The 12,798-nt window shown below is 39.2% G+C and overlaps 1 protein-coding gene across 1 annotated transcript in view; it reads left to right on the top strand.

Annotated features, from left to right (window-relative positions):
* kl-2 (dynein heavy chain 2, axonemal kl-2) overlaps positions 1 to 12,798 on the top strand; it is a 1,174,416-nt gene that overhangs the window by 446,054 nt on the left and 715,564 nt on the right. The window contains exon 26 of the mRNA XM_090369487.1: positions 1,259 to 1,516. Within this exon, the coding sequence (XP_090225613.1) occupies positions 1,259 to 1,516 (258 nt within the window). The remainder of the gene's footprint in view (positions 1 to 1,258; positions 1,517 to 12,798) is intronic.

The following is a 12,798-nucleotide window of genomic DNA, read 5'->3' as shown; positions in this document are numbered from 1 at the left end:
GCAGTCTCTCCTGTCAACAAGCACAGACTAGGCTGAAAAAAATTCTATCCCTTGAGCCTTGGTCTCTCCAGAGCCGAACTGATCAACAAGGCTCTCATCATATACTCCCTCCTATCATGTCTAGGCAGAATTGCAGACACTTTCACATTCATCCCTAACTCGTGACTTTTTTCAACATTGACCTCTGCTTGTTGAGTAAATCTGCAGATCTCGTACTCTTAATGTCATTAGTTCCAATGTGTACAACAATATCACCTTTTATGCCCTTAAAAGATGATATCTGCTGTACAATGTCACCATTCTTTACCCCTGGAAGACATACCCTGGTACTTTTCCACCTATCCTTCTTGCATAGTATATTTCCTGTATCCCTGACAATAGAGTCGCCAACAATAACTAGTTCCTCTGGGACCAGTGCATTTCTGCCTTGGAGATTGCCTCTGTGTTGTCTGATGCACATGATCAAGCTTGCCATCCGAGAGCTTGATGGGTCCCCTCATATTAATTTCTTTGAGGGCATTTACCCTACACCTCAAGCTCTCAGACACTGATCAGAATCCTGAGTTGGCACCTAATTTCTTGACACTCTAGGCATCTAGCACACACAAAGACATCTTCCTTGGCTAGATCATATCCTGTTTTAGAAAATTCATTTCACATTTTGCCCATTTTTTGAAACTGTGATGCATTCCAGAATCGCCCCTTCATTTATCCCTCGAGTCACAGCACTCTCGCTAGTCTGTGATCTTTGCTTCACAGCTCTAGTCTGGGTCATGATTTCCATTTAAATACAGTTAATGAACAGTGAAATTTAATAAGATTATAAATATTTTTGATTAATTGATAATACTATACTATGGTAACAGATTCCTAATACAGTGCTTCGTATTATGTTATCTAGTTTTTCATTATATGTTATGCTATCAGTTCTAGATATATTTGCTACGCTGTTTCTGATTGATTACAACATGGCGGCTAGTTCAACAATATTGGTGCCAACACTGGGAGTTGTAACTTCCAAAAATTACTGGTTAAATTCAAAATAAGAAGCTAATGAATGCTACTAAACCTGTTTAATATCTTTTGTAAAACACTATGTAGTATGTTATAATTAAAAGTAATTAATTATGTTTCAGTATTCCATTTAAAAATTGTTTCTATTTTATGTACATCCAACATAATTTGTTTTAAAGTGCATAAGGAATTTATAAATATCCTATATATTTGAGATAAAAAAAATAAATATATTTTTTATTAGACCGTTAGAGATATCAAAACAACATGGGAATCTGTGCAGCTAGAACTTATGCCTTACAAGGATATTTTTGGCTTGCAACCTAGCGAAGATATTTTTCAACTTGTAGAAGAAAATCAGATTACTCTCTCAGCTATCAAAGGATCACCACATGTAGCACCCTTTTTCGAAGAGGTTGATAAATTAGAATGTTCATTGTCCCAAATACAAGAAACATTAGAGACAGCATTAAGTGTTCAGCGTCGCTGGCTTTATCTTGAGGTAAGCATAAACACTAATATTATAAACATGTCTGTAGGCTTACATTAATAATAGTAATCTAAAATAAAAAATTATGAAATCTTAAGTGTGCTGGGGTTATATAACGTCTTTGAAGTGAAGTTTTAATTCTTAAATTTAATAGACATTAATATTTTAATAATGATTTTATCTATAAAATGAGTGAATTCAAACTGCTGGTTAGGGCAAGTAATGCTGACATAATAGGGCTTACAGATATGTGGTGCCACCAGGAGATAGGGGATGATGAGTTTCAGTAGAGTATGTACAGTGTATTTAGGAAGGATTGGGCAGATTAGAATCTGTATGGTGGTGTGAGATAGTTGTAAGCAAAGGTATAATGAGAGTGGGAGTAATCTACAGGACAGGTGATTGTGGCGCCTCCGTAGCCAGGTGGGCAGGAGCAGCAGTGCGTAGCACATGCTTCTTGATTAGACCGGGGTTCGAGCCCGCGAGCCACCAAATACGGAGGATGCGGAAAGGTCAGGGAATGACCACCGCATATCCCCGGAGCAATATGGCCTTAGTTGCTAATGCTCCTAAAAACCAAAACAACAACAACAACAGGTGATTGTGAAGCTTATGATAAGAATCTCTACATACAAATAGAATGGGCAAGTAAATTTGAACATCTTATTATTATTATGCTCTTATGTTATTTCTCCCTGATTGGGAGGTTTCACCCAGTGACGGGTATTGCTACCAAGTACACAATTCAAAAGTACATAACCAAGGGTGTCAAGACTAATACTCAAGATTTCTACGAGGTACAAGCTAAAGATTATAATGATTTATGCACCAACATCGAGCCATGATGATGAAGAGGTTGAAGAAATGTACACTGAAATTGAGAGTCTTCCAGATGAGCAGAAAACCCACTACACTATTATTATGGGGGACTTCAATTCTAAGGTAGGAAAAAGGCAAAACAGTGCAGAAAGAGGAACTATAGGAAATTTTGGAATTGGTGAAAAAAATAAAAGAGGTGAAAGACTTGTGGAATTTGCAGAATCTCAAGGAATGTCAGTAATGAACACTTTTTTCATGAAAAGGGTGAACAGAAAGTGGACATGGAAGAGTCCAAATGGATTAACAACTAATGAAATCGACTTCATCCTCACTAACAGAAGATATATTGTGAATGATGTTACCGTCCTGAATAAAGTAAATGTTGGAAGTGATCACAGAATGGTAAGATGTACACTTGATATAGATGTAGGAAAGGAAAGGAAAAAACTGACTCGAGTAAATAATACAAAGGTCTTTGAGATAACAGAGGACGAGAAAAAGCAGTATGTACTGGAACTTAAGAACAAGTTTGAGCTTCTGCAGACTGCTCAGGACCAAGATATCGACGAGGAATATTACAACTTTCTGAAAGTGATAAAGCCCAAGAAACTTATAGGGAAACAGAAATCCAAAGAAGAAAAAATTAGTCAAGAAACACTTGTCATGATGAACCAAAGACGACAAATGAAGAGCAAGAAAAACATTGACATGGAGAAAATTGAGTATACTGAGTTATGCAAAGCCATTAGAAAGAGTCTCAAAGAGGACATAAGAAGATTTAACACAAGAAAAGTAGAACAAGCTTTAAGGGAAAACAAAGGATTGAAATCAGCAGCCATGAGCAGTAATACAGAAAGGCAAATGATACTGAAACTGAAGAATAGCGATGGTGTACTTATAAACAGCAGAGAAGGCATAATTCAAATAGCAGAAGACTACTATAGAGAATTATACAAGGAGCGAGGGAATGATACCAGCAGTGGGGAAGATGGATTGCAAAGTAGCAACACATACGACATACCCGATATTCTTCCTGATGAGGTAGAACATGCATTGAAGAAAATGAAGAATCGGAAAGCCCCGGGGGAAGATGAAGTTACTGTAGAGTTGTTAAAATTGGGAGAAAGAGACATAACACAAAAACTGGCAAGGCTCTTCACAAAGTGCATTAGAAAAGGTGTGATGCCTAAGCAGTGGAATAATGCAATCATAGTTTTGCTGCATAAGAAAGGAGATAGATCAGAAATTGGAAATTATAGACCAATTAGCTTGTTATCCCATATCTACAAGTTGTTCACAAGGGTCATTACTAACAGATTAGAAAGAATACTTGATGAGAATCAACCGAAAGAGCAAGCTGGCTTTAGGACAGGATTCTCAACTATGGATCACCTTCATGTAATATCACAGCTAATGGAGAAAGCAAATGAATATAAAACACCATTATGCCTGGCATTTGTGGATTATGAAAAGGCATTTGACTCCATACAGCATAAGGCAATGTTTGGGGCACTGGAAAGACAAGGCATAGATACTCCATATATTATGATTTTGAAGAAAATATATGAGAGTGCTACATCCTTTATTAGACTAGACAAAGACAGTAGGAAATTTAAAATCGAGAAAGGAGTTCGACAAGGAGACACAATATCTCCGAAGCTGTTTACTGCTGCCCTTGAGGAAGCTTTCAGAAGATTATACTGGTCGCAGAAAGGAGTCAATGTGAACGGAGAGCACCTAAACCATTTACGATTTGCAGATGACATTGTGGTCATAAGCCACGATCCCAAAGAATTAGAGGAAAATCTTAATCAGTTATGCACAGTTAGTAAGGATTTTGGACTAAAGATGAATATGGCTAAAACAAAAGTAATGATGAACAAGTATGCCACGGAAAGGGAAATAATGATTGAAGGAGCAGTAATTGAAAAGGTGGAGTCATATACTTATCTGGGACAAGTTATTAGCTGTAGTAATGATAAATGGCTGGAAGTCAAGAGAAGAATAAATTTTGGATGGATAGCATTCAGGAAATATAGTCACATACTGAAGAGCAATATCCCAGTTTGTCTGAAACTTAAAATAATGAATCAATGTATACTCCCCACCATGACTTATGGAAGTGAAACTTGGGCACTCACCAAAAGAATGGAAGAGAAGCTAAGAACTACACAGCGAAGAATGGAACGAATTATATTGGGAATCAGACTGTTAGATAAGAAGAGAAACACATGGATTAGGCAGCAAACTCAAGTAAAGGACATTCTTATCAAAACTAAAGAACTAAAATGGTCTTGGGCAGGACACATAGCTAGAAGACATGATGACAGATGGACTAAGAAAATAACAGAATGGTACCCAAGAGGAGCTAGAAGAAAACCTGGAAGACAAAGGCGGAGATGGATAGATGAAATTCATGAGTTTTTGAGAAGTAAATGGATGGCCAGTGCTCAAAACAGAAGGAACTGGAAAGTTGCTGGAGAGGCCTTCATCCTGCAGTGGATTGAAAATGGCTGATGATGATGATGACACAGGGTTGTTTTTTTTTTTTTTTTTTTTTTTGTCTGGCGTTATGATTGGTCGAGGAACTCTCTGACTATCCTACAAGTGTTCAGGATTGCGTGACTGTCTGGAGTTCCTTGTAGGTGTTCTCCCAGAGAACACCTACAAGGAACTCCAGATGTAGGGTCTTTGGCACCATACCGGTGGTTGACACAATGATTGTTTCTTGTGACATATGCCACATCTCTTTGATCTCCAGTCTTAGGTTTGTGTACTTCCTGATTTTCTCTTCTTGGGTTTTCTGGAGGTTGCCAGTGTTGGGCACTGCTATGTCAATCAGATAGGTAGCCTTTTCCTTTTTTTCAACAAGAGTTATGTCCGGTCTGTTCTGTGGGATTGTCTTGTCCGTTATTATGGTGCTCTCCCTCTGTCATGGCTTCGATGTCTTTACAAGTGTGCAGCTGGTAATTTTGGTCGACTAATTTCTCCCAATACAATCCATGGGTCTTGCATTTTCCAGACCAAATTTCATCCTGATATCATTACTGAATTCTGTGATCCAGAGTAGTTGCTTCTCAGTTGGCATGTAGAGCTTGATGTCATCCATGTATCAAGCTGTACATCAGATGAGTGAGAGTGTACAGGTTTTTCCTTCCTTTATTGAGGTTATACCCACACTTGCTGCTGTTGAGCATGGTGAATAATGGGTTGAGTGCTATATAGAACCACAGTGTGCTCAGGGCATCTCCCTGAAAGATTCCTCTCTGGATGGGGATTGGTCTGGTTGTGATGCTCTTCACCCTAATGACGGTACTCGCCATCATTGCTTCTAGGAAGCTTGTCACTGTTGGATTGACTTTGTAGATCTTCGGTGTCTCTATTACTCAGCTATGAGGCACAGAGTCAAAGGCCTTGCAGTAATCGATGTAGGCCGTGTACAGGTTGTGGCGCTTCTTGTAGGCTTGCTCTATAACTGCAACATCTAAGGTTAATTGCTCCTTGCATCTTTTCTGCTATTCAGCCATTATGTTCTGGCTCTACAAGTGGTCTGATATCTTCTTGGTTATGCATCTGGTCAGGATCTTGTATGTCGTTGGGGGTGCCTCCGTAACCAGGTGGGCAGGAGCAGCAGTGCATAGCACACACTTCTTGATTAGACCGGGGTTCGAGCCCGTGACTACCAAATACGGAGGATGCGGAAAGGTCAGGGAATGACCACCGCATATCCTGGAGCAATATGGCCTTAGTTGCTAATGCTCCAAATAACAAACAAACAATCTTGTACGTCATTGGGAGACAGGTGATTGGCCTGTATTTCACCGGGTTTCTTGTATCTTGGTCTTTAGGCTTCAGATATGCGATTCCTTGACTGAGAAACTTTGGGCTTGTCTCAGAGTGCCTTATCATTCGGTTGAACCATTCTGCTAGTTGCTGGTGTGTGTGCAAGTGAGGATATTGTCTATTCCTGGATTTGTTGCGGGAGTTTTTGATTGACTTCTTCCAGTTCCTGTTTTATTTCTTCTTCCCAAATCTTCCACTCGCTCATATCTCATGTCCTTGGCTTTCTTCCATTCTAGTTCTCCAGGAGGCTCAACTCTTTTGTCTTACTTTGCTGCTCTATATGTTGCCCCAGAACTCCTCAATTGTCTTCTGCTCGGGTGGTCCATTTCTATCTTTCCTGTCTTCTCCAAGACTCCTGTAGAAGGCTCTGTGGTCCTCATCAAAGGTTCAGTTTATTTTCCTCTTTGTATAGTCTTGCTGGGTGCAAGGAGGTTCTGCTTCAGCGTGTCTACGTATTCTCCTATTCTCTGAATTTTGCTCTCATTGCTGTGGCCGCTGTCTCTTGAGGATGCTCTTCATTTTTCCCATCAATTTCTTACTCCTATTACCCCTTGGTACTGGGTAAATTGGCTTGTCTTGACTCTTAGTTCTTCTATCTTCTGCTGTAGTCTTCTTTCCCATGCTGGCAGTTCCTCCTTTTTTCGGTTCTTCTGCTACTGCTGATCTCTCATTTCTCTTCCATTAATCCTAGTAGCTGCTATGGCAGCCCAATATACAGCTGTGTGGATAGCTTCCAGTGTTGCGCCGTCATTTTTGAGGTAATGCTGTATTATTTGCCAATTGAGGTGTTCACTGACAAGATTCTATTGGGTCTCTGCTTTGGTATCACATGGGTCTTTGTGGGTCCATTCCTTCGAGTTCTGTTAGGGCTTTTTTCCACACATCTTCTATTCTCGATATCATGACCTCGTCTCTTTCCACTTCAGCTGCTTTGTTTTGTATTTCTTCTTGATCTTCCTGCTCTGGTTCTATGTTGTCCATATTCTTTGTTCTTGTAGTTAATCGCCCACGTCCTGCTTGATTTTTTCCAAGATTGCAGCAGCTATCAGGTTCTTCGTGATGGTGGTCCTTCTCTGGTCCACTATTCGCTGTTTGGTAACCTGAATATTCAGGAATCATTCCAACCACTTGTTATGTAGTCTGCACCTGTATATTATCATATCAGTCTCTATCTTCATTATTTCGTAGTATGCTCGCATGATGTACATATTCATTTCGATGCTCCACTTCATGCACTGGCTTTTTCTTCCTTTCTGGGTGGTCACTAGCGCAGTAAGCACTTCCAGTTGATGGGACTGGATGGTCTTGCAATTTTTGTGTTAGTGATAGGGGGTGAAAGCAGTACTTGCTGCACTGTCTTCCTCGGGACTGTCTCCGACTTTTCATGCCAACCCCTCTGCCTAAGGCCTGAACATGCATGACTTTATCCTGCGTCACACTTGATGTAGTATAAATATTATTTCTCTTTAACATCATCCATCTATGGAGGTCGACCTATTTATCTTCAGCTTAAGTCCAGTGGTAGTTCTTGAGAGTAACACCAGATGGTGCCACCACCTGCTTATCCGTCACTCTGTTCTTGAGGAAAGTAGGTCTGCTGAAGCAACTTTCTCAATATGTTTTTTATTATTATTATTAGAGAGAGAGAAAACTAGAGAGAGAGTCAGAAGTAGAAAAGCATCACCAAGAAAGGGAAGAATGATGATATCCAGCTCAGGTCTCCTTGGTGTGCCAAGCCCATACTCACCAGATGTGAGCTCCTGAGAATTTTAATTTGCCTCTAATTGATTGAAGCAAAAGGAAAGGAAATTCTACATGGGGGGGAAATACTTTTAAATCAGCTAGATGATTGGTATTTGTATCAACATGTCTGGGAACGTACTATGGAAAAGAATATTCTAGACCTGATCATCATTCATGAACCAGATGATATAATAGGGCTTACAGTACAGGAACCAGTAGTAGGAAGTGATCATGGAGTTCTATGGTGAGCAAAGAAAAGAGAGGTAGCGTTAGTTAAAGGCAAAGGAATGGGTTATAATTTCAGGAAAGGAAATTATGATGGCTTAAGGTGCTACATGGCCTCTATTAACTGGGTAAATATCTCACAGAGAGCAAATACAACTGAATTATGGTATAGCTTTAAAACATTAATCACAGAAGCCTTAAATGCATATATACCATTAAAAAAATACTCCATGATGAGGATTACAAGTAGGATAAATAATGAAGTTGCCAGATTATTTGAGCAGAAAAAGACAGCATGGAAAAGTTACAGAGCAATAAAAAGTACTACTTTTTATTGCTTTTTAAAGATTATTTGAGCAGAAAAGGACAGCATGGAAAAGTTACAGAGCAATAAAATCTACAAATTGACACAGAAATCTGTAATAGTCCACAGAAATCTGTAATAGTGCCATGGTGTCCTATCGATTAGCATTAGTAGAGGCATATAATGCAAGAAAGAAAACTTATGCAGCATCAGCCAAAAAAAAAAAAAAAAACCCACTTCCAATTCACCCCTCCGTTCATTTGAAATACCTGTCCAACTGAGCCTTAAATTTATTTAGGGTATCAACTTCCATGACAAGGGATGGAAGTCTGTTTCACCAACCAACTACCTGCTGGCTAAAGACAAATTTCCACACATCTGTCCTACATCTGTCTTTCCTTAATTTGAATTTATGCCCTCTCAGGTGATTATTCTGAGCAAGAGGAAGAATCCCATCAGCATTGAGCATGCTCAAACCATTCAAGGCTTTATACACCTCTATCAGATCACCTTGCTGGTGCCTGGTCTCCAGACACTGTAATTTGCAAAACTTAAGCCTTTTTTCATAAGAGCACCCCTTTGTTCCATTCACTAATCTTGTTGCCCTTCTCTGTACTCATTCCAGCAGCTCTGCTTCCTTCTTGAAATGAGGCCTCCAGACCTGTATACAGTACTCTAGGTGTGGCCTGACCATTGCCTTATACAAGTGAATAATCACCTCCTTATCCCTGCTAGAAAAATTCCTGTATATCATTGAAAAGATACTATGAGCTACTCTTGCAGACCATCTGCACTGCTCAGAGAACTTCATATCTGCCTGCACAATTACCCCCAGGTCCTTTTCATTCTCTACCACTGTCAGTGTAGTACCACAGAGTTGATACATTGCTCTGGGGTTGCTGTTTCCCATATGTAGTACTTTACATTTGTCAATGTTAACCTTTATTTGCCACCTCTCAGCCCATCTGCTCAACCTTTCCAGATCCTGTTGCAGCAGCATAGTGTCAGTAGTGTCCTTGACAACCCTGCCAACCTTTGTATCGTCTGCAAACTTGGACATTAAGCTTGATATACCATCATCAGTATAATTTATAAATACAGAAAACAATAATGGACCCAACAATGAACCCTGAGGAACTCCACTAATAACATTAGTCTACGATGAGCAGTGTCCATTGATTACCATTTTCTGTCTTCTCCCCCTCAACCACCCCTTTATTCATAGCAGCAATTTGCCTCCAATGCCACACTGCTCCAATTTGTGCAGCAGTCTTCCATGTGCAACAGTATCAGAAGCCTTTCTAAGATCCAAGTATATAATATCAAAGTTATTTCCTGCATCCAGCTCTTTTGTGACTGCATCATAGTATCCAATCAGATTGGTCAGGCAAGACTTCCCGTTAACAAAACCATGCTGTGTCCGAGCTATAACTGAAGTCTTGTCTAGATGATCCTGTAGTTCTTCTTTAACCAGTGCCTCCATTAATTTTCCTGGAACAGAAGTTAAACTCACAGGTCTATAATTACTTTTGTCAGCCTTTGATTCTCCTTTGAGAATTGGGGTCACATTTACACATCTCCAGTCTATGGGTACCTCCCCTGAGTCCAAGGAAGCTCTCATAATTATGGTTAAGAGTTTTCTTACTTCCTTTGCTGCCTCCTTTAATATAACTGGATAGATCCCATCCACCCCAGGTGCCTTTCTTGTGTTTATCTTCAACAGTTTCTCCTCCACTTTACTCAGTTATTACAAGATTATCTAGCTTACTGCCAGAGTTGAATACGTCTCTGACATTCAACTTGCTGAATAACTCCTCATGTGTGAATGTCGATGCAAAATATTCATTTAGTTTGTTAGCTACCTGAGCAGGATCATCAACAGTTGACCCATCGATATCAAGTGGACCAATCTGATTCATCTCCTTCCTTCTAGAGTTTACATAAGTAAAGAACTCTTTGCTGTTTTTCTTTGCATCCCTTGCCAAAGAATTCTCGTAATCTGCCTTCGCCTGATTAACTTCCTTTGTAACTTGGTTACAGATCAACTTGTATCTATCATAGGCTTCTGTGTCACGTGTTAATTTATATGTATCCCATGCATTTTTCTTCTCTGCCATATGTCTCATTAGTTCATCTGACATCCATTTAGGCCTAAACCTTGAACAATATTTCTTAGTTGGTATGTAAAGCCTAGTAGCTTCCAAGATAAGTTCTTTGAATGCTTCACATTTCGAATTTGCTGTTGTTAACATCATCAGTTGGTCCCACTGTATAGAATTTAAATACTGTCTCTGACCATCGTAGTCGCCTTTACGAAAGCAATAACCCTTCCCTTTACCCCCGATTCCTTTATCTGCAGATTCTTAATTCATGAAGAATCACTATTGATAATCAAATCAAGAATATTACTCCCTCTGGTTGCCTCCCGAACATGCTGATGTAGAAAACAATCATCCAATAAATCCACAAAAGCCTTGCTAGTGTGTGAGTGACCAACCCACAAATTCCAGTCCAATAGCTGGGAAATTAAAATCCCCCATTACAAGACTCTCTGGTGTACTGGCCCACTCTATTTCCCTGTACAGTTTCTTATTATACTCATCAGAGTCATTAGGCCTATAGCTGATCAGAGTCATTAGGATGGCAAAGTCAGATCTTGAGAAATTGCTGGCAAAGAGAGCAAAGATGGGATAAGGAATTTTTCACATATATAAATGCAAAAAAGAGGACAAACAAGATCAGGCCTATTTATAATGGATGTGGGATACTAATGTGTATTAGATACTCCAGTTGCAGGTGAACTCAACAGTTACTTTGCATCGATATTTGCAGAAGATATTTGCCTTTATGTCAATGAGAAATTATGGGAGTGAAGTCAAAACTATGTAATTAATGATATTGAAATTTCACTTGAATATTTAATGAGGAAATGTTTGAGCCTACAGACAAGTAAGGCTCATGGGGTTGATGGCATATACCCTATAATTTTAAGTGCATTGAACCATTGCATTGAACCATTGAGGTTAATTTTGAATGCATCACCGGATTCAGGAGAGATTCCATCGTAAAAATGCCAATGTATCTCCACTACATAAGGGTGGGTGCAGTGGGAAATTACTGACCGATCAGTAACTTCAGTAGTAGGGAAAATCATAGAGGCAATGATAAAGGGTGGAATTCAGGATCATTTAGATAGAAATGGAATTCTGAAGGATACATAGCATGGTTTGGAAAGCGAAAATCATGGTTAACAAAACTGGTTAGCTATTTTGATAGGGTGACCCATGATCTGGATTTAAGGAATAATTTAGACATTGTTTATTTAAATTTCAGCAAAGCATTTGACTCGGTATGATATGAGTGGTTACTTTATAAGCTGGAATAGGTTAACATCACAGGGAAAATCATTAGAAAATGATTTTTCTAATGATTCCGGAAAGGAGGCAGAAATTTGTGATAAATGGTTATTTCTCAGATTGGGTTAATGTAAGAAGTGGGTTCCCCAGCGATCAGTAGTGGGACCGCTGTTCTTTATGATTTTCTTAAATGACATCGATGATAGAGGGCATGGTGTCTAAATTTGCAGATGATGCAAAGATTGGTAGAGTAGTTAATAATCACCACCAAGTAGAGCTTTTTCAGAGTGACCTAGATAGAATTCAGGAATTTTCAGAAAAGTGTCAGTTTAGCTAATCCAGCAAAGTGCAAGGTCTTGGTGAACAGTAACCCCAAAATAACTTATACACTTGGTGGAGTTGAACTAAAGTCAGTAGTGGAAGAAAGGAACTTGGAAGTTACGATACTGTCAGACATTAGGTTCAACCATAGTATACAGGTTGCAAGGAAGGCCATTGTGTCCTATTGATAATTTATCGAACATTTGCTAGTAGACATAAGGTTGTCTTAATCCCATTATACAAGGCTATTATTAGACCATACCTAAAAAAAAAAAAAAAGACATTAAGCTTGTTGAAAAAGTTCAAAGATGTGTAACTCACTTGTGACCATCAAAAGGGCATCCATATGAAGAAACTCTTCAGATATGTGGGTTACAGAGCTTGGAAACTAGGCACCTTAGAGGAGACTTGGTTGAGGTGTTTAAGACTCTGAGAGGCAAAAGTAATATGAATGAAGATGAAATTTTTCACAATTATAAATGATTTTAGAACTTGGGGCCATAAATTCAAGTGGTGGGGGGGGCGGATTTAGACTGGATTTCAGGAAGTTTCATTTTAGCCAGCAAGTTATAAATTACTGGAATAAGGTACCTTTGTCAGCCTCTACCACCTACATGGGTGATAGGCTGACAATTTTGGGAAATTCAAAGCTGGATAGAGTTACCTATGGGAGGAGGAAAACA

The sequence above is a fragment of the Mastigoproctus giganteus genome, chromosome 1, assembly GCF_048544385.1.
Source record: "Mastigoproctus giganteus isolate SK-2022 chromosome 1, ASM4854438v1, whole genome shotgun sequence".
In the NCBI taxonomy this organism is placed as follows: domain Eukaryota; kingdom Metazoa; phylum Arthropoda; class Arachnida; order Uropygi; family Thelyphonidae; genus Mastigoproctus; species Mastigoproctus giganteus.
The sequence above is the reverse complement of the archived record's forward strand: the minus strand, read 5'-3'. Positions and strand labels throughout refer to the sequence as shown.